At 40.6% G+C, this 23,405-nt stretch overlaps 1 protein-coding gene across 1 annotated transcript; it reads left to right on the forward strand.

Moving 5' to 3' along the window:
• The first annotated feature begins 5,524 nt into the window (after positions 1-5,524).
• LOC147423485 (pentatricopeptide repeat-containing protein At4g18520, chloroplastic-like) lies at positions 5,525-8,866 on the forward strand. The gene has a single exon (XM_086502128.1). It carries the CDS (start codon positions 5,758-5,760, stop codon positions 8,320-8,322), a length of 2,565 nt encoding a protein of 854 aa, XP_086358254.1. The 5' UTR covers positions 5,525-5,757; the 3' UTR covers positions 8,323-8,866.
• Positions 8,867-23,405: the final 14,539 nt, after the last annotated feature.

Genomic DNA, 23,405 nt, shown 5'->3' on the forward strand with positions numbered 1-23,405 from the left:
GGTGACCTATTGATTATATGCATTGCTGTCATAAAAGCTTCTCCCCAAAACTCTTGAGGTAAATTTGCCATAGATAGCATGGAAGTGAATCTCTCATGAATAACTATATTCATACGCTCATCAACTCCATTTTGAGCAGGTGTGTATGGTGTAGTAAATTGTCTTTTAATGCCTCGTTTGTTACAAAAGTCCTTAAACTCATTGGAGACGTACTCTCCCCCATTGTCAATGCACAAAGCCTTGAACTTCTTACCTGACTATGAATGTCAGGAAATATAATGCCCCCCTAGAGACTTATGCAGCATAGGTTCACATAGGTGAAACTCAGGAAATATAATGCCCCCCTAGAGACTGCAGCATAGGTTCACATAGAGACTTATGCAGCATAGGTTCACATAGGTTCACATAGGTGAAACTCTCATACAAACTAAAATCACAATAGTTTCACAAGAATAGAGCCAAAACATTGTAATTGCTTCATTCCTTTTTGACTCATATGACCAAGTCGGCTATGCCACAACTCAATAGAAGGCATCTCAGATACATAGATAGAGTTCTCTTTCATAGAAGAGACATACAAGGAATATAATGAGCCAAAATTTTAGCCTTTGAGCATGACCAAGTTAACGTTTCTGATTATCCAAGAACAAATTCCAAGCTTTGTAGTATATCCAAGATCATCAAGTTGTCATGATGAAACGAAGCTCTTAGTTAGCTTTGGCACTGTCTAACACCTTACAACATGAACTCAGTACCATAACACAGACGTAAATCCACATCTCCAATGCTACATATCTCAAGTTGTGAGTATCAAACATCTTAATTGAACCATGTGTAGAAGCATAACTAAAGAACCACTCCTTGTGAGGAGTAACATGAAAACCGGCACCTGAGTCCATGATCCAATTTTGCGTATGGCATTTGTCAAGAGCTAACAACGCCTCTTGAAATCAAATCAAAAGTCAAGACTAGTACATCTTATAGCTACGGCACATCAGGAGCAACATCAATATGTGGAGACTCAATGACATTGAGCTCCTCTATCTTTACAGTACTCTTAGGAGGTGCAGGACTTACAACAATGGCTTTACCCTTTTCTCTTGCAGCAAACATAAATCCTTTTTCATGTGTTATTTCTTGTAATAATGGTAGCATTCAATGTTCCTCATGTTACCTCCATGACTCTTGCTACGCACATTCTTGTGATCCTGAGAACAATCACAACTACAACTACGACCTCTTTGCCATTGATGGTTTTTTGGCTACTTCCACTAGCCATATATGCATCACCATGCCCACTAGCAACAAGAGATTGATGTCAAATATCTTATGTGAGAAAAGCACTAGTAACATCACTAAAACCAAGCTTACTCTGAGAGCCGGTGTTACTAATGGTAGTGTTAAATGTATCCCATGATGCAAGTAAAGAGCCTAGCAAGAAAATGGCTTTCATTTCATCATCAAAATTCAGTCCTTTAGAAGTCAATTGTGTAAAAACACTATTGAAATTGCTCAAATGCAAATTGACACTACTACCATCCTTCATATTCAAGCGCATAAACTTCTTCATCAAAAAACTTTCTTCAATGCACTCTTACCATCCCAAGGGATTCCTTTAGAGTATTCTTGTCCATAATAGTAAAGAAAATGGACTCACCAAGGTTTAGGCAAATGGTTGCCATAGCATGAGCATCAAGCTCCTCCCACTCATCATCAGTGTAATAAACACCTTTTATGCAAGGCCCTTATTGAACAAGACATCAAGCATACAATGCTTCCATATCGTGAAGTTTGTGCCATCAAACTTCTTGATATAATACTCTTCTTTCTCAGAAGTTCTAGCCGTGACTGACAAGGGCAAATGCAAGAGAGTAAGACTAGGAATTTATGGAAAAACTTCTGTGAAATTTTGGTAGAGTCTCCTTCGTAAAAAGATCAAAATCTAAACCAAAAACTCAACAAAATCATTGCAATGTCAATGCTTTTGTACTTGAGGCAAACTAGAGGACTTGCAAAAAAAGAAAAAGGCAGAGTCTCCTCTATATGGGAGATGAAAGACTCAAGACAAAATTAATGCATAAAATATCAAGTGTGCTTACTGGGAATAAAATGGCATATGCGGCTCAAAACCACGTCGAGGCATGAAAGCACCTATTCCCATCTATACATATCCTATGGCGAGGCAACAACTGGGAATCTTTAACAACCTAATCCACCTCACGCTGGTAACCCGGCCGTAGTGCCCGGCTTCAAAAAATGTCACACAATGACCCTCAATCAAAAGGTTATGCAAACACAACAAGCCACAGTCTCACAAAGAGCTCTTTTGGACCGAGTCTTGAAAACGACCATGACTGCCAAAACAAGCCAAAATTGGCTCCACAACTACGTACAACGATAGTATCAGCAACACACCGTACATCCAAAATATAGAACAATCACTGCAAAATTGCAGGACACACACTCAAACAAGCACCAACATGTATGCAAGAAAAAGCATAGAACCAACTCCATGCGGAGAGTAAAATGCTCTCAATAGAGCACAAGCACTCTCAAGTGCTAGTCATGCATAAACTATATGCATCCAAACTCCCACTGGGAGTTTAATGGCTATCACTATCAAAGATGCTCATAGATCCACTGTGTCCAAAGAACATGTGACGGTCCCTATGCATGTAGAAATTGTATTTGAGAGCTATCTCTAAGAAGTTGTCAACTGCTATGCATAAGCAATACCATAGAGAACGTACATCATGGCCAAATACGCATATGACAATCCACTCTCAAAAAATGCATAGAAATGTTACCAATAGAAATTTGTAACTTGCCTCTCACTTTTGATAGATTATCTCTCTGTCTCACTCTCTACGATACCAAAGAGCATGTGAAAAGTTGAAGTCAATGTTGTCGAAGTCGATGCCGATGCCAAGTGTCACTCTTCTATGGAAGAGACACCTCACCCATGCATGTCGATGTTGGAGGAGAAGTCGCCAATGCTGCAAGCCAAGAAAACGGGTTATCAATGTCGAGGATCGGAGTGTGTGTGTGTGTGTGTGGTACTACGCAAACAAACCCTCTTTCTTTCTGGAAAATTCCCTTTCCCTTCTTTGTGAGAGTGTGTGTATTTGAGGCATTCAATGCTGAAGTTCAGATGAAGCTAACTCTTTCTCTCTCCCTACATTGTCTCTCCTCTCTTACTCAACTTGAATGCACAACCTGTTCTGAGAAAACAACTTTTGTGTTTTTTATTTTAGACATACTTCACTCTGAACCAGTTGACAAGTTCTTCTACAAATTCATAGAGCTCAAAGAGATCTTCATTTTGATCAAAAAAGGTTTTGAATCAAAGTTGTGTAGCTCAAGTTATGAGTAAAACAGTGACCTGCTATCAATATGTCCTTAACTGAGCAACTTGCTTTTCTCACTCTTTGACCTTCACATTTGTTATCACTTGAAGAGTGTGAAGTGCGTGCGGAGTGCAAGGGAGAAGAAAGTAGACACAGATTGTTGGTGGAGCTCTCAGTGAGGATTCGAAATTACCTCACTGCTCCTAATTATTCTATATGATAAAAGAATAGATAAGGTTAGTGAGGTTAGTATGATGGGTGTTCGGCCAGTTGGCATGAACCCTAACAACCGGATAGCTCTTGACAAGTACAATCAAAATCTCCAACTTTGACGAGCTTGTTTGCAAAAAATTTACTGGACACCCAATTTTGAGAGAAGTTGATGGCATAGATTCCTTAGAGTGCCCTTTTGAGACCCCAAAATTCTCATGATGTCTTCTTCTAATATCAGCATCTCTAATAGGGAGTTCTTTAGCTCAATGATTTAGTATCCAACAAATCTTGCTTTGAGGTCAACCAACACAGGTCTGAAGATCCTGGGCCTAAGTCTTGTCCAAAAAGGTTCTTCAAAAGCCTCCATGTAGTATGATAGAAGGAAAGAGAATCTAAAATAAAACCCAAAGATGAATTTTTGGGAGGGATGCTTTGCCAAGCCTTAGCATAATCCCTGTTAACCTTCCAAAAAATGTGTGCACTTTTGGTAGGTGCACAAACGGTGGTAGTGTGCTTTCCTTAACCTATATCAAAGAATATATCATTAATATAGTAGCTTAGAACTGTTGATACAAGCTAATGTGGTCATCCTAGTCATTCATAGATGGTAGTGTAGCCACCTCAATGTATACTATAAGCTTAAGTATACTTAAGTGTATCCACCCTTTCTACCATGAACAACCCTCCTATAAATATGAACCAAAAAAAAACAGAGAAAAAAATTCATTATGAAATATCATCACAATTTTGTTGTATAAAATATTTTGTTTATGATGTATTAATTAAAGTACAAAGTAATTTCACACCATCATCAAATTCAATGTGTTATGTTTACTCTATTCTCTTCTTTTAATAAGGTATAATTTCATTTTATTTTGCACTTGGAAATGTACAAGACTATAGAGGCAAGGGCAAAATATGCAAGAAAGGTCAAATTTTAGCTTTTTATTAGAAGAATATAATATTGAGTACTCTGCAAACAATTTTATGTTAGGGTACACCTTGTGTCACCCCTTTTTCATGATGTGCCAATACAATATACAACATACTATTTAAGGGCCCTTGTATTATACTCTCAAAAACTTGATAATCAAATTCTCAAATGACAAATATTACAATTTAGGGGTTGTTGATTTTCTTTCATTTGGCTCTTGCGGGCAATGGTTGGATTGTCAAGCCCCTTCCCCACAACTATCAACCTAGATAGAGTGCTCCCTCTCACTCTTTTTTTTTTGCTCGCATAGTGGTGATGAATTTACGTTATAAGGGATCCCAAAAGATATTGCACGTCATAAAAGTAGTCTTCAAAAGGGTTCCTAAGAGCACCTTCTATCTCATAAAATATGTGAAAGTTGGCATTCATGAAAGAACTTTTGCTCTTTTAGCTCTTGGGTAAACGACATTGTAGCATGCAATCATCTCCTTGAGGTATACTTATGGGCTAGCTTTCAAGAATGATGGCAAAGCAGTTGTACCTTTGAAGAATTAGACATGTCTCCTGCCATTGAACTACAATCTGTAGAGTACCCCTCTTGCAACGTTTCATGTATGATATCCTGCTCCATTCACTTTATGCATGTTTTGTGTTGCTTGGATAAGCCCACAAAGTACATCTTTGACAACTTCCATGCTTCATTCATAATTCTCATGAACTAAATGTCTTTGACCTTCTATAGTATGGCACCTACTAGATGTACATTCACCATCAAACCATCAGTCTCCGCATGCATTTATTTGGGTCCACTCGCTGCTCAAATGCCCAAATCCCCACATTGACATCTACTCATTTCCTAGAAACACCCAAGAGGCAGTCATCTACTCATTTCCTACAAACACCCAAGAGGCAACGCAACAAGGGCATCCGTTGATAACTCCACCGCCTTCACTAGGTGACGAGCACGTCCAAGGTCATATGTGTGAAAGGGTCAATAATGGGGCTTCAAATTCTAAACGACATTGAATTTTCATACTAAGGAGCTAGCACAATTGAAAGTGAAAATTTTCTAGCAGGCTATGGGGGCTGCTACTTCATCTGATAAATGGAGCAGACTACGGGGGCGACGTCTGTGGGACGACCTACAATCGAGGTATCAACACCTGCGGGACGGGGTTTTCTGCCTTTCTTTTCTCTCTCCAGAGACCCGACCAAAGCGCGAACATAGTCAAAGAGGAAGACGATGATAAGGAATCAAAAGTAATGAGGCTTTCTTTCATGACCTTACTAAAAGCCTGTGCTAAGAAGAAGGATTTGTATCAAGGCAGTAGGCTCCATGCAGACATTCGTGCTAGTGGATTGCTTGAGAAGGACACTTACTTACAGAGCATGTTGGTCAGTATGTATGCCAAGTGTGGTGCATTTGTCCAAGCTCAGCAAGTTGTTGACAAGCTTCTTGTTGGGGATGTTGTCTCTTGGACTGCACTTATTGCGGGGTATGTCCAACATGGGCTGGGCAAAGAAGCTCTCCGCTGTTTTCGTCAGATGCAAAGTGAGGGCCTCACTCCAAATGCCTTCACCTATTCTTGCATCTTGAAGGCATGTGGCATCATGCAAGACATTGACATGGGCAAACATATTCATCATGAGATTGTTAGTCAGGGCATCTTGGCAAAGAATGCCGTGCTTGGCAATGCTTTGGTTGATATGTATGCCAAGTGTGGTGCATTCATAAAAGCACATGAAGCGCTTGACGAGCTTCCTATACGGGATGTCGTCTCTTGGACTATACTTATTACAGGATATATCCAACATGGGCATGGCAAAGAAGCTCTAAATTGTTATTTTCAGATGCAAACTGAGCGCCTCTCTCCAAATTCCATCACTTACGTTTGCCTGTTGAAGGCATGCGGCATTATGCAAGACATCAGCATAGGCAAACAAATCCATGATGAGATTGTTAGTCAAAGGCTTTTAGAAAAAAACATCATGCTTTGTGGAGCTTTGGTAGACATGTACGCCAAATGTGGTGCACTTTTGAAAGCACAAAACGTTTGTGATGAGCTTCCGAACCGGAATGTCATCTCTTGGACAGCACTTATTGCTGGGTATGTCCAACATGGAAATGGCAAAGAAGCATTAGGTTGTTTTCATCGAATGCAAAGTGAGGGCATCTCTCCAAATGCCTTTACCTATTCTTGCATCTTGAAGGCATGTGGCATTATGCAAGATATCAACATGGGAAAGCGAATTCATGATGAGATTGTTAGTCAAAGGCTCTTGGAAAAGAACATTGTGCTCTGTGGAGCTTTGGTTGACATGTATGCCAAATGTGGTGAGCTTTTGAAAGCGCAAAAAGTTTTCAATGAGCTTCCTGTTCGGAATGTCATCTCTTGGAATGCATTGATTGCAGGATATGCTCAACAGGGAATGGGCCAAGAAGCTCTGTGCTGTTTTCATCGAATGCGGAGCGAGGGCTCCTCTCCAAACGCAATAACCTATGCTTGCATTTTGAAGGCATGTGGCATTGTGCAAGACATTGACATGGGCAAACAAATTCATGATGAGATTTATAGCCGGGGGCTGTTGAGACGAGATGTTGTGCTTTGTGGAGCTTTGGTTGACATGTATGCTAGTTGTGGTGTACTTTTGAAAGCAAAAGAAGTTTTTGATGAACTTCCTGTCCGAAATGTTGTCTCTTGGAATGCATTGATTGCAGGATATGCACGACAAGATCAAGGCCAGGAAGCTTTGAGCTGTTTTCAGAGAATGCGGAGCGAGGGTTTTTCTCCAACTGAGATCACCTATGCTTGCACTTTGAAGGCATGTGGCATTATGCAAGATGTTGACATGGGCACACAAATTCATGATGAGGTTGTTAGTCAGGGTCTATTGACAAAAAACGTCATACTTGGCAATGCTTTAGTTGACATGTATGCCAAATGTGGTGTACTTGTGAAAGCACAACAAGTTTTTGATGAGCTTCCTATCCGGGATGCGACTTCGTGGAGTTCATTGATTGCAGGATATGCTCAACAGGGGCACGGTCAGGAAGCTGTGAGCTGTTTTCAGCAAATGTGGAGCGAGGGTTTCTCTCCAGGTTTGGTCTCCTGGACCGCACTTATAGGAGCATTTGCCCAGCAAGGGCTGGCCAAGGAAGCTCTGGACTGTTTTAAATGGATGCAACAAGAGGGCATCTCCCCAGATGCAATCACTTTTGTTAATGTACTCACTGCATGTAGTCACTCAGGTCTGGTCGATGAGGGCCAAATACATTTTGATGATATGAGAAATAAATATGGCATTGCACCGAATAAAGAACACTACACTTGCATGGTTGATCTATTTGGCCGTGCAAGGCTTTTTGACAAAGCTATGAGAATAATTATGACAATGCCATCGTCTGATCATCCTCCAATTTGGTGTGTTCTTCTCTTTGCTTGTCGTAGATGGGGAAATTTGAAGCTTGGAAGGTTCGCCTTTGAGCGTGCAGTACAACTGGACCGGTGGAATGCGGCAGCATATGTCCTAATGGGCGATATGTATGCAGCTGCTGGCATGCAGGAGGAGGCAGAAAACATTGAACTCATGAGAATTAAAAATGCAGCCTGGAAGCAGCCAGGATGTAATAGCCTGGTTGATGCAAGTGAGAGTTTTCACAAATTTGATGCTGGGGATTCCAAGGATCCCCAAAGCAGGCAATTCTATGATAAGTTACAAGATCGTGAACTTAAATTGTCTCAGCAGGTATATTCCTCAAATTTGGATTGGGTCTATCAAAACCTTTGCACTGATTCCCAAAAGGTTTTACCCTGCCATCATAATTAGAAGTTGGCCATTGCTTGAGCAATCATCGAAACACCACAAGGGAAAGATATCGCATAATAAACAAGGCGCGGGTATTGCCATGGTGCTACTGACATGATGGTAAGAGATGTTTCAAACCATCTTCACATTTTTGAAAGTGGAAAGATTTCTTGTGGTGACTACTAGTAATGAATCTCCCAGGGAGTTGAGCAACAAATTTCATGTTCAAAATGAATGCTTGTTAGTAAGGTTATGATCAGCAGATGTGCGCGCTTCTTGCCATGTCCCTGATGGAAGAATGATAAGCTTGTTGCAGGTGGGAAGCGTTTTTGTGACAACTATCAGTAATGCTTATGCTTGCGTACAGGAAGCAGCTTCAATCAAAGAAAGGATGCTTGTTAAGGTTATAATTGCTAGATTTGCTTCTTCTATTCATGTCTTCTTGATGTGGAATGGTTTTGGTTGAAATACTCCTATCATCAGTAAATCATGTAGAGGAAATTATACGAGAAAACTGTGACAGCAGAGAAATTGGATTTGTCTGGTGAGGAGGCTTAATGTTAGGTCAGTAGTACCTCTACTTCAAGAAAATGGAAATTTTATAATTTTCAGCGATGGTTCTTTTGTGCTTATGAATCATGCATGCATGAGCGGTATGCCAAGTTTGAAAGTTCTTAGACATTGAAAGCGATGATGGAAAATGTCTTAATAGGTGGAACCTAACCTTGTTTTTGAAGCAGGATAAAAGGATGCTCAATTCTTAAGGTGCTAGTATTTGCTGCTTTATTGAAGGTAAAGCATTGCCATTCACTTTGTGAAAGTAAGAGTATGGTTTGATTTTTTGCTTAGGAAAACCAATTGTATTTCTTGATATGAAGTGAAGAGGAAAGCAAGTGAATGAAAAAATAAAAGCAATGTTTGGTGTGCTGAATTCTCATGAGCCTAACTGAAGAGGGAAAGTGCGAGCCCTAGTCCAAAAAGAGAGAGCTTGAGTGTATCCATTAGAGCGAGGGATTTGAATTTTGTTCAAGAAAAGCTTGGTGCTTGATAGGTGTTAATTTGAGTCCTCAATTGAGGGGGCTTATAAACTACAACTTTCGTTGCGACTAGTGTGATTATCCTTTTTTTTTTGGTGAAAGAATGATGTTAAGGAGTTGATTTAATTCTAGTTGGCACCTAAGAGAGGTTTCATGTTAGTGGAAAGATGTGGTGAAATCTTGCTTCACACTAATCACAATCCAGAGAGAGAGAGAGAGTCCCGATTAACTAGTCTAATCACTGCTCACCAATAAATGGTCTACTCAAGGTAATATGATTTACTGCAAACCGCAAAGTGCGTCCCCGTGTAGCTGAGCTACAATGTCACATACACTTGACAAGCCATTAGTACTCAGTAGTTACAGTTGGTCTTGGTCCACACTTGGATGGTCACTTGGTTGGTGGATCTAGTCGTCGGCAGTCTAGTGGATCAGAGGCCCTTGGAGGGACACGGAAGAGTGGCAACCACCTTGGCCAACCTATCACTTCCTACCACAATCCAAATATGTATAGCTATCTCTCAAAGATATTTCATAGTACTTTTAGATGGGATATATAGACAAGCTTGTACAGTCTAGGGAGAGTTGTTCTTTGGTCTAGAGTCGAGTCGTCATCACAGCACTCTCCCTACACAGTTTGAGCATGAACACCATGCTAGCCTTAGGTCTTTAGCCTATTAGACCAGCTCCCTTCATAGTCACCCCAACTGACCAAAGAATCGCGTACCCTTTGGGCATTGTTGAGAAGGTGCCTCTATAAATACAAGACTTCACCTTCTATCTGAATTTTGTGGCAGTGTGCCTTCCATAAGTGGAAGGAGGGTTCCCTCTACTCATTGGCCGACCTTGGCATAGACATAATAAAGCACTACATGACCGGGTACCTTGATTGCTTCACTATGCAGATGGTAAGAAGTAAAAAAGTGATAGTGGTCTGGATTTTACCTCATGGCATAGCTTGTGATGATAGCTCCACAGCATCTCCCCTCAAAGCTTTTGCCAAAAAATATATGACCTTGCATCACAAATGAGATTTTGCATCAAAAGATGTATGGAGGTGAAAATTTGCACATTAGAATATTCTCTCTCTCTCTCTCTCTCTCTCTCTCTCTCTCTCTCTCTCTCTCTCTCTGTTTGAGATCTCTTGGATTAGTTTCCTACGACGTTAAAATACTCTTCTTCTCCATATGTGTGTGTGTGTGTGTGTGTGTGAGGTCTCTTGGAATAGTTTCCTACTATGTGAAAAATACTCTTCTTCTCCATCTCTCTCTCTCTCTCTCTCTCTCTCTCTCTCTCGTATAACATCTACTGAAAATAGCGCAAAGCACCTCGAAAAATAGCGCAGAGCTTCTTGGCTCTCTCTCTCTCTCTCTCTCTCTCTCTCTCGGATAGTTTCCTCTATGACATTAAAACTCTCTTCTTTCTCTCTCTCTCTCTCTCTCTCTCTCTCTCTCTCTCGCGCGCGCGCATAGTGTCTACTGAAAAACGCACAGAGCTTCTGTCTATCTCTCTCAAATGCTACAGCAACTGTCACCCGTTAGGTAGCACGAGCCACCAGGCTGATGGTAGCGTATTGCTAGGTGGTCTATCCGAAGGCAGTATGCTAATGCTACACTCTCAGGCGGTTGTCCACTCCAAAAGCTGGGCTAAAATCAAGTGGAAAAGAACAAGCACCAAAGCTTTAAAAAAATCAACAGTAGGTGCTGAGCCACAACGTATCCAAGGTAGCTTTGCTGGAAAAGGCGGAGAGCTTCTCTCTCTCTCTCTCTCTCTCTCTCTCTCTCTCTCTCTCTCTCGGATAGGTCTCTTGGGATAGTTTCCTATGAAGGTAAAATTCTTTTCTTCGTGTGTGTGCACGCGCAGGCGCACGCATGCACGCGCTAATAAAAGGAGAAAAATGGTATATCCTTTCTATCCCCCGAGTGTGGTAGATTGGTTATGTCATTTCCCTCTTGAAGAACAAGTCTTGAGTTCAACTCTCCTAGTTAGATAGATCTTTAAGGTCTTGAAAGTTTCCTACGATGTTGAAATTATTTCTTCTTTTTCTTTTTCTTCTTCTCTTCTTTTCTCTCTCTCTCTCTCTCTCTCTTTCTCTCTCTCTCTCTCTCTCTCTCTCTCTCTCTCTCACACACACACACACACACACACCCAAGTGTGGTAGATTGGTTATGTCATTTTCCTCTTGAATAACAGGTCTTGAGTTCAACTCTCCTCGTCGGATAGATCTTTAAGGTCTCTTGGGATAGTTTCGTACAACATTGAAATTCTCTTCTTCTTCTTTTTTTTTTTCTTCTTCTTCTTCTCTTCTCTCTCTCTCTCTCTCTCTCTCTCTCTCTCTCAAATTAAGGTAAACAACGTAAAGTACCTGTTGAAAAAAAAACATTGATATTACATGAGCCCTTTTTGAGATTGTGGCTAGTCGTTCTATGTCTACTTGAGCCTTTGGAGGATCGATAGCGTGAGGTTTTCTTTGAGCTGGGGTATTTTCGAATGTTGAGATATCTTCGGTGATATAAGTAGCTAAAGTTTCCCTCTTATGGTACCCTCGTCATAGGATATGTATCTGGACGGTTTTTTATGCTTTTGACGTAGAGCTGACGGTCACGCAACAGTGGTTTTGAGCAGTTTATGCCGAGTGGTTCTTTTGAGCAGTTTATGTATTTTTTGAGTTTAGTTTTGACTCCTCATACAAAGGAGACTGTCGGATTTTTTTCGCAAGTCCATTTTATGCGTTCTTGGCACTTTTATTTGTTCTTACACAGTGATTTTACTACCTTTTGTTTGAGTTTCGCTCATGTTGTAAGGGAAACTCTACCGAAATGATTCCAGGTAATTCGCCATAAATTTTTTGGCTACATTCTCTTAACCATGGCTACGAGTAGTGCTTCCAAAAGAGAAGAGTACTACATCAAAAAGTTTGATGGCTCAATTTTTTTCAATTGGCGGCAGCGTATGCAAGATGTTTTGATCAACAAAGGCTTGATAGCACCCTTGCATGCAAGAAGAGAGAATGCGTATACTAATGATGAGCGGGATGACTTGAATGAGTGTGTTATGGCGACCATTCGTCTACACCTTGGTGAATCCATATACTTTACCATAACGGATAAGACCAATGCCAAAGATGTGTGGGATGCTCTATGTCAAGCTTGGGATGGCAACAACGCCTTGAACAAGGTTTTCTTGATGAAGAAATTGATGCGCATGAACATGAAAGAAGGCAGTAATGTTAGTTCTCACTTGAACGAGTTCAAAAACGTGTATTCACAGCTTACTTCAAAAGGTCTCAATTTTGATGATGAAATGAAGGCCATTTTCTTGCTATGTTCGCTACCATCGTCATGGGATACCTTCAACACAGCCATAAGAAATTTTTCACCTAATGGAAAGCTAGATTTTAGTGATGTTGCTAATGCGTTGCTCACTGAGGAGATTTGATGTCAATCTCTTGATGTGAGTGGGCATGGTGATGCATATGTGGCTAGTGGCAATCGTGACAACCAAAGGTAGTGTAGTTGTAGCCACGGTCGTTCACAGGATTGCAAGCAAGGTCGTAGCAAGAGTCACAACAAAGACATGCAAAATGTTGAGTGTTACTACTGTGATAAAAAGGGACACTTGAAGAAAGATTGCCGCACAATGCAATGTGATAAGGGCAAAGAGAAAGCAAAGTCTGACAAACCTAAAAGTAGCATAAAGATTGAAGAGCTTAATGTGGTTGAGTTTCTAGCCATTGAAAAAAAAATTGAAGTGTCAAATGAGGTGGTTATTTTCACATCAGATTTGGGTCTTGATGCATTGTTAGCCCTTGACGAATGTTATGCGCAGAATTGGATTGTGGACTCAAGTGCTAGCTTTCACGTGACTCCTCACAAGGAGTGGTTTTCTACACACACTACCACACATGACACGGTGAATCTAGGTAATTCTTATGAGCTTAATATATGCGATGTGGGCAACATCAAGTTTTCTATGTGTAATGTTTTCTATGCTGCATAATGTCATACATGTACCCAAATTGAGTCAATTTTTGGGACAGTTGGATGATTTGGGTTACACTACCATATTTGCTCATGGTTCTTGGATTATCAAGAAGGAAGTCTGGCTCATTGTACTCACTTTATGTGTCTTTTGTGAAAGAGAATTCTATTTGTGTAGCTAAGCTATCGTCTACAGAGTTGTGGCATAGCTAGCTAGGACATATGAGTCAAAAGGGAATGAAAGTCTTGCAGTGTTTTGGTTATATCTTTGTGTTAGATTACTATAACTTCTCTTTATGTGAGCATTTCATCTATGGCAAACAGATTAGGTTGATATCGACGCCTTTAGACAAGGAGTTAGGGAGTCCTCTAGATCTTGTTCTTCATAGAGACTTGTGCGGACCTTTGTCAGTCAAGTCTCTAGGGGGAGCATTATACTTCCTAACATCCATAGATGACTCTACTAGAAAGGTGTGGGTTTAGCTCTTGAAGCAGAAGAGCGACGTCTTTAGTGTCTTTCAGAAGTTCTTAAAGCTTAAAGCTTTACACAGTGACAATGGAGGCGAGTACATCTCCTCCGAGTTCAAGGATTTTTGTAGTAAAAAAGGCATTAGAAGACAATTTACCACTCCTTACACACCCGCTCAAAATGGTGTGGCTTAAAGGATGAATAGAACCATTCAAGAATAGGTCGCTTCTATGTTGTCTACGGCCAACTTACCTCAAGAATTTTGGGGAGAAGCTGTTATGACAGCTGCTTACTTGATCAATTAGTCACCTAGTACACCACTAAAGTACAAGGTTCTACAGGAGATGTGGATGGGCAAAGAGCCTAATTATGACAGATTACATGTATTTGGGTGTGAGGCATTCTCACATGTGCCAAAAGCACTTAGACAAAAGCTAGACCCCAGATCACACAAGTGCATCTTCATTGGATATGGTGTAGACGGAGAGATGGGATATCGTCTCTAACACCCGGAATCTAAGAAGGTTATATGAAGGTCACACATGATATTCAATGACTCTAAGATGCATAAGAAGCCAGTGAAAGACATTAAGTATCGTAGAGTACGGTTTCAAGATGTTGCCTCGCCACCTGTTACACAGAATGTTGGACGTGCTAGTGATGCGCCTTCCACTAGTACAGACACACATGATCATCCAGAGAGAGCGATATCCAGTAGTCAGGCACTTTGGAGATCTACTCGTACATCTCATGCACCTGAGCATTTTGAGCTAGGATTGGACTACTTGCTAGTCACTGATTGCAGTGAACCCACTTGCTACAAAGAGGCCATTCAATGGATGATAGCATGAAGTGCGAAGAAACTATGCAATTTGAGTATAACTCGATTTTAGCAAATGAAACTTGGGAATTGGCAGAGTTACCTGCACGTAAACAGGCATTCCCATGCAAATGAATGTACCAAAAGAAGTATATCACATATGATCTCAAGCCTAAGTATAAGGTTGGTTGCAAAAGGGTTCAAGCAAACAAAATGTGTCGATTTTAATGAAATATTTTCTCCAATGGTCAAGATGACTACATTGTGTCTTGTCCATGTCAAAGGCTTCAAGAAGGTCTTTAACATAGGGCTTCTGGAAGATGAAAATCCCCCTCTTTGACTATGCAATCTCCAATCCAAGGAAAAATTGTGTAAGAGACCCTTGGTCTAATAGCCATCGAGGACTTTAAATTGGTCCAAATGGATGTGAACACAATGTTTCTTCATGGGGATCTTGAAGAGGATGTCTACATGAAACAACCAGAAGTTTTTTTGATAAAGCCTAACAAGCCAACACGAGAAGAACTGGTGTGTAAACTCAAGAAAGCTTTGTATGGATTAAAGAAAGGCTTAAGGCAATGTTACATCAAGTTTGATAAGTACATTCAGTCCCAAGGTTACTAAAGAGTCAGGATGATCACTACTTGTATACAAAGAGGTTGAACGATGGTTCCCTCATCATTTTGATTTTGTACGTGAATGATATGCTCATAGCCGGGAAGTCAAAAGATGGGATTGCACTTCTCGAGGATGCCTTAAGCAAGCAGTTTGCTATGAAATATTTGGGTGATGCACATCACTTTCTTGGTATGCATATCAAGAGAGATCACAAACGTGGTATACTTGAACTTTCACAGGAAGAGTATATTCACAAGGTCTTGCAACGTTTTAATATGCAAGGGGGGAAAGCATTGAGTACCTCAATGGCTGCAAACGAAAAACTTAGCAAGCATGATTGTCCCACATCAGATGCTGACAAGGCGAAGATGGCGAAGGTGACGTATTCTTTGGCAATTGGCAATCTCATGTTTGCCATGATTAGCACACGCCAAGACATTTCATGTCATAAAATATAATATCTAACCAACCCAAATGAATTTATCATCTTAAACTGATCATTTAATGTGGGAGAATAAATGAGAACAAGGTTAGAATATAGACATGTGCTTATGTATCTATCTTACCACGGGGCCAAAGTAAAAGGGTCCAACTGAGAGATGGTCTGTCAAAGAATAATGCTAGAATGGAGCTTAAAGACCTTAGGGTTGGCTTCATTAAATACCTCCAAAGGTTAGTGTTAAAAGTCCTTAGACCTTAGGCAAGCTAGGGTTGTTCTTGAGGTGGGAACCCGGCCCAAGATTGAGGTGCTTGTCATGGTTGATGTCTAGGGTGCTTGAGGTGCTTGTCATGCTTGCTTACTAAGGTGCTTGAGGTTCTTGTCGTGCTTGCTACCTAAGATGCTTGAGGTGCTTAATGACTAAGGTGCTAAGGTGTTCCTAAAAGTAAACAAGGATCCCTACCCATGGGGAGGTGAGCCCTACTTGTAGGAGCATGAGAGAGAACACACACACCCTCACACAAGCCAAGCCTAGTCTAAAGAGGCAATAGGGACACATGTCAAGCTCCTCTCCATGTTGCCCTCATAAGGTTTCTAAATCCTATTGGTTGGCCTCTAAAGGGGTCCAATGAGATTTTAGTTTATTAATTAATTGTTTATGTATTTATTCAAGCCCTCTCTCTCAAAGGGGTAAGAAGGACACTTGTCCTAATGCTAGCATGGTTGCTTGATATTCACTATACATGTGATTGGCTAGGCTTGTAGGGGTCCAATCAAATTCCAGCATGAGCTAAAAGGAGGGGGTCAACCAAAGAAAGCTGGGGGTGTGCTTGGGGTGTATACTCTCTCTCACACACACTCACATGCTCATTCTCACTTGGTGAAAGTGCAAGAACTCCATATCCTTCTCCAAGCTTGTTGAGAAGTTGAGATCCTACACAAACAAATCCAACCAGGAGCCAACCAAGATCTTGGCTATGGAATGCAAATCCAACCAAGAGCCATGCTTCAATGCTTAAGCTTGCCATCTTCTTCTTCATCATTATTATGCTATTATTAAAAGCTATGAATGAGAAACTATCTCTTTCTCGTCTGTTACTTCTTCTTCCTCTTCCCTACCCTCATTCCATGCTAGCTCTCTCCACCTTCGAAGGTGTTTGAGGCCTTGGGAATGAGGCTGGGGATGGTTAATGCTTTTACAAAGTTTATGCTATGCTCGTGATGCATGAAGCATTCCATATTCATTGCATCACCTATGTCGCAAAAAGCACAAAGATTGTATTGTACCAAGTCTCTCTTCATGGAAGAATCTATAATACAAAAGCCTTTTGGAGGGGAGACAAGCTCCACATAAATTCAATCCTCAACTTTTGTCAAGTTCTCTAACTCTCTCTCTTGCAAAAGTATTTTTCATGCCAAGTTAATTAAGTATAATGTTTATGTTGCTACTGCTAATTAAGTTCACCCTCTATGTTCTCAAAGTAGTCTCATAAAAATGCTCACTACAGTTCTCTTAATTCCACTATTCTCAATGTTCATAGACCATTTCCATTACATTGGTATCAAAGCCATTGGTTTCTCTTTTCTTTCTTAAGAAGAGAGATCCTTAAGTTTTCCATGAAAGGTTGGACGTGTTCATTTCAATAGGGTAAGTGGGTCAAAGATCTATTATATTGGTTGAAAAGGACTTAGTTTGAGGTACACCGCTGGGAACTATATTCTTAATAATGGAGTCTCTCCGGGATTGCCTTTGGCTTAACCATTATTGAGCTACTAGCAAGCTCAACAAGAACCATAATCAACCAAAAAATGGTAGACCCTCTCCACTAGTCTTTGCAATCAACAGTCTCAATGGTCTCTAAACCATGGGTGTGGTTGCTTGAGAACTAATTTTCAAAGGTAAAGAAGAGTAACGACTAAGATTTTTGAGGGTACCAAAGCACAAAGTAGTTTATACATAAGTTTAATTAGCATGGCTGACAATAACCAAAAGTGTAGAATGAATATTGACAACTTTGATTTTGCACATGAAGGTGCTAATGATGGTGCCCCCATGTTTGTTAATTATCTTGTCACTTGGTTGCAACAAGCTATGGGCAACCCTGCTTTGCAAGCCAAAGTTACTCAATAACTTCATGCTTATAGGATTTTCTTTCCTCTCCAAGAGGAGAGAGAGCTTAGGAGGCCTCTTGATGAGACTCCCATGATAAGACTCTCTCCCATAAGAGAGGAGGAATCCAAAGAACAAGAAAGAAGTCAATCACTAAGTTCCTCTGAAGATGTGTCTCCACAAAGATGACGGTCTAAACGATCGCCAACTCCTTCCAAGAGGAAACGGCCAACCCATAGTACTTCTCCTCGTCACTCCAAAATGGAAGAGAGTAAACAAAGGAAGAAAAAGGCAAGAAAGAGGTCACCCTCTTCTCCTTCTTCTTCACCTTCCGACAAAAGCAATAGCTATTCTCCTAGAGAATATAGGAGGAGAGGAAATCACAAATTCTACCCTGCTTGGAGAAGGTCCCAAAAGCTCAAGAAATTCAAAGAGGGAGTAAAGAGTATCTCTTTTCTTACCTATGATGGCACCTTTGGTGCTATCGAAAGTATTGGCCTTCATCCAGCAATTTGATTCGGCCTTTGGAGACGAGGTCTTTATAGAGTCCTTCAAGCTACACCATGTAGCTATGCACTTCCAGAAATCTGCTCGTCAATGGTGGGCTAGCCTTCATGGCAACGGTGAAAGCCCAAAGACATGGAAAACTCTATCAGTTTCCATCTTGAAACTATGCTTATCGAATGGTAGAGTTTGAATCTGCTCTCCAACGAGTCTATCCACAAATATGTGGACATGTTTTGAGATTTACATCTCAAGGATATTGTCTTTGAAAAGATAGACTTGGCCGAGCAAAAGTAACAATTTTGTGCGGGATTACCTGAAGACATGGCTGAGTATGTCAACAAATGGCTGAGTATGTCAACTGCCAATGGCTTGGTTCTATCACCGAAGTAATCCACCATACTATGGTTGCTTCGCACATTAATTTCCAACAGGAATTCCAAGCCCATGGAAAACAAAGATCGAAATGATGCAAAGGGGAAGAACAATGCCCAAAACTCTTCCCCAAGGCAATTCCAACAACAACAACAATATGTCCAAGGAGAAGGGAGTTTACAAACATAAAAATTAACTCTCTCCTAAGAGCTAGAAGCTTTTTACAAGGACCACAAATGCTTTAAGTGTGGGGAGCAAGGACATGGCTATCGTTCTTGCCCAAAAAGAAATGGCCGCAATGAGACTCATAGAGCTTCCACGATTAAAGCTCCAAAAGTGGATGCTCATTGTAAAGGACAACCTCTCTCCTATGCTTGGGGAAAGGTAAGGGATCATAATACCTTCATCTTGTTTGACCCTTGCTCTACTCAAAATTTTATATCAACGAAGTTGGCCACCAAGTTAAGCATTCAAGCTCATGAGATGGGAGATGTAGCCGATGGAGCCTTCAAGGGGCAAGAAGCCACAGTTACTCCCTTGATTGGGAAATTGAGGCTTCATGTCCAAGGCTATGTTGACAAACAAGATTTCTTCATCTCTCCTCTCAAGCATGAAGATGTCATCCTAGAGGCACCATGGTGTAAATGTATGGTTGTTAATGTAAAGTTCCCCAAAAGAAGGTTGTATTTCAAGTACACATGTACATAAATGCTAATGAGCCTCCTCATACCATACCCCTTGTAAATTCTCTTGCTTTTGACAAATTAATGAAAAGCTCAATTTCTTTATACATGATTTTTGTCAAACAATCCATAAAAGGCCCTATTGTTTTATCAAATGAAGATGGTAGGAATCAAGATTAGTTTGACTTGTCTAATTTTCTAAATGGATTCCAAACATGTTTTCATCGATGATATCCCTATGGAATTACCTCCAAAACAAGGGGATGATGACCATCGAATTGAGCTCCTACCAAGAAGCTCACTGCCTAACAACTTGAAGCCTCCTTATCGAATTTCCCAAGCTCAACAAGAGGAGATCATGAGGCAAGTACAAGAATTGGTAGACAAAGGGATGGTGAGGCCTAGATCCTCTCCCTTTTGTTCTCCAGTCTTTTTAGTACAAAAGAAAGATGGTACATACCGCACGTGTGTGGACTATTGAGTGGTAAACCATATCACGACCAAAAACAGATTCTTGTATCGGGGGTAGAAGATCTGTTTGATAAGCTACAAGGATCGACCTACTTCAATAGTATTGACATTAAAAGTTTCTATCATCAAATAAGGATAGTGAATGTAGATATTGTAAAGACCGCATTCCGTACAATGTTTGGTCTTTATGAATATCTTGTCATGCCGTTTGGTTTGAATAATGCTCCAGCCACGTTCAATCATTCAATGGAGAAAATCTTTAGACCCTATTGCAAATTCACTGGAGTGTTCTTCAATGATATTATCATCTACTCCAAGTCCTTGGAGGAGCACAAGCAACATCTCCAGGTGATTTTTCAAGCTTTGAGGGATCAATCAAAAGAAGAGTAAGTTTTTCCTTCAAGAGATTCAAAAATGAAGTCATATTATCTCTCAGGATGGTATCCGTATGGATCCATCTAGGTTAGAGGTAATAAAGGCATGGCATAATCCAAGGAATCTACATGAGCTACAAAGCTTTATTGGTATCTATGCATTCTATAGACACTTCATAGTAAAATACTCTCAAATAGCAGGACCATGACATGACTTAACAAAGAAGAACGTTAAGTACTCATGGACTACTAAAGAGAAAATGCTTTTGACAAGCTCAAAGAGAAGCTTACCTCCCAACCAATGCTTATGCTTCCGGATCTCTCAAAGCCATTTGAGGTCCAATGTGATGCTTGTGGTGATTGCCTTGGAGCAGTCTTGCTTCAAGAACGGCATGCCATAGCATATGAGAGCCAAAGGCTCAATACGGATGAACGGGTCTTGGGCATATATGAAACAGAGCTTTTAGTTGTTCTACATGCCCTAGACACATGAAAGAACTATCTATTGAGGACTCTATTTATTTTGTAAACAGACCAATAAAGTCTTAAGTACTTCATGATGCAAACCAAGCTTTCCGACAAACAAATGAGGTGGGAAAATTTTCTTTCGCAATTTTATTTTCATATTGCTCACATTGCTAGTAAGCACAATCAAGTGGCCGATGCACTTTCACGATGACCAAGAGTCAATGTGGTGTTTATAGAAATTCACAATGATCTATCTTCTATGATAGATGAGTATGCTACTGACCTTGGCTTTAAAGACATAATGTCAGTTCTTGCCTTAGGGAAGAAAGAGGAACCATTCACCTTGCAGGATGGTTATCTTCTCCATGGCAATAGGCTATGTGTTACCCACTCTCTTCGTGAGAAATTCATGTAAGAATCACATGTTCCTCCCTATGTGGGGCATAGAGGCATTCAACCTACTCTTTGAGAAGTAGAGACATACTTCTATTGGCCTACCATGAAACTAGACATACAAGAGTATGATTCAAAATGTGTGGTATGCCAAAAGAACAAATATGATAGAGGGAAGCAACTTGGATTACTCCAACCATTGCCAATCACTAATTCACCATGGGAGAGTATAAGTCTATCCATGGGAATACAAGAATATGGACAATAGTTGACAGGTTTAGCAAACAAGCACACTTTATTCCTGTCAAAAAGACTATCAAGACACACCAAATAGCAACCCTCTTCATATCTCAAATTTTCAAACACCATGGATTGCCAACATTCATCGTGTCGTCAGATAGAGATCCTAGAATGACCAAAAAAATTTGGAAAGGTCTCTTTGAAAATCTAGGTACAAGATTCAATTTCTCTTCGGCCTACCACCCACAAACGGATGGCCAAAGTGAGATAGCCAATCTTAAATTCTCAATCTACTACTATGGTCCTTTTCAAATCTAAAAGTAGCAAGGGACTAAAATTCCCTTAGAAGATCTAAAAGTCCCTTGCTGCTGATGAGTATAGCTGTGACCTACAAGAATCTTTCCAAAAGATTAAGGAGGCTATATCCATCTCTCAACAAAAGCAAAAAGATATTTCTATTAAGCAATATAAGAGCCTTAACATTCAAAGAAAATGGTTGGGTCTTACTCAAGTTTCCCAAGGCTCGATTGAGGAAAACGACGGGCAAAAATCCTACAGGCCATCAAAAGTATTATGCTAAACTAGCAACAAACATACTATGGTCCTTTTCAAATCTTGAAGCCAATCAATGAAATGGCTTATCAACTCAAGTTGCCCGACCATTGGCTCATACACAATGCTTTTCATGTGAGCCTACTTAAGCCCTACAACGGATAACCACCAAGAGAACAAATTATTGAAGACCCCCCAAAAATCAAAGACCAAGAAGACGTGCTACAACCCAAAGCTATCCTTCGGCATGAAGACAAGGTGCTACGACATGGTAATATTATCCAATGATATCTTGTTAAGCTCAAAAATTATCCTTTTGAAGATGCTAGATGGATGCAAGGAATACAGCTTAAGGATAGTGTGAACCTTGTCAATGCTTACAATGCAACATTAGAGTAAGCAAATGTACATGTTTCTTTTAAGTGATCAATGTTTTTGTCTTATAAGACTAATTATCTTTTTCTTGTGCACAAATTTATGTAGTATGCATGCTGAGAATCATGTTTGTGTGATGACGAGGTCTCTCAAACACCACATAGAATTTGTCACTCTAATTTCGCAGAATGAAATGGATTCAAGAGCAGACATGCTTGCCGCAGCTAAGTCTCCCAAGCCCCAAATGGATTAGTCATCCATCTTGGAATGATGTCATAGGGTAAAAAGGGATCCTCTACCCACTAAGAAACATTCACAAATGACTAAGGCTTTATCTCTTCTACCTCATAGTCAAGGATGACTATGATTTCAAGAGAGAGGTAATGTCATAAAATCTAATATCTAACCAACCCAAATGATTTTCTTATATTAAACTCTAATCATTTAATGTGGAAGAATAAACAAGATCAAGGGTTAGAATGTAGACATGTGCTTATGGATGTATCTCAACACGGGGCCAAAGTCAAAGGGTCCAAATGAGAGATGGTATGTCAAAGAGCAATGCTAGAATGGAGCTTAAAGACCTTAGGGTTAGGTTCATTAAAGACATCCAAAGGTTACTGTAAAAAGTCCTTAGACCTTAGGCAACCTAGGGTTGTGCTTGGGGCGGGAACCCAGCCCAAGCTTGAGGTGTTTGTCGTGCTTCCTGACTAAGGTGCTTGAGGTTCTTGATGTCTAAGATGCTAAGGTGTTCCAAAAAGTCAACAAGGATCCCTACACATGGGGGGGCGAGCCCTACTCGTAGGAGCATGAGAGAGAAAACACACACCCTCACACAAGGCAAGCCTGAGAGAGAAAACACACACCCTCACACAAGGCAAGCCTAGTCTAAAGAGGCAACAAGGACACAAGTCAAGCTCCTCTCCATGCTGCCCTCATAAGGTGCCTAAAGCCTATTGGTTGGCTTCTAAAGGGGTCCAATGAGATTTTAGTTTATTAATTAATTTTTTATGCATTTATTCAAGCCCTTTCTCTCAAAGGGGTAAGAAGGACACTTGTCCTAATGCTAGCATGGTTGCTTGATATGCACTATGCATGTGATTGGCTAGGCTTGTAGGGGTCCAATCAAATTCCAGCATGAGCTACGGGGGGGGGGGGGGGGGGGGGGGGGGGGGACCAAAGCAAGCTAGGGGTGT

This window comes from Adiantum capillus-veneris, chromosome 26 (assembly GCF_014529385.1).
Source record: "Adiantum capillus-veneris isolate H3 chromosome 26, ASM1452938v2, whole genome shotgun sequence".
Classification (NCBI taxonomy): domain Eukaryota; kingdom Viridiplantae; phylum Streptophyta; class Polypodiopsida; order Polypodiales; family Pteridaceae; genus Adiantum; species Adiantum capillus-veneris.

Excerpts from the sequence above, each read along its gene's own strand:
- LOC147423485 (XM_086502128.1), top strand. The coding sequence starts at position 5,758 with ATGAGGCTTTCTTTCATGACCTTACTAAAAGCCTGTGCTAAGAAGAAG.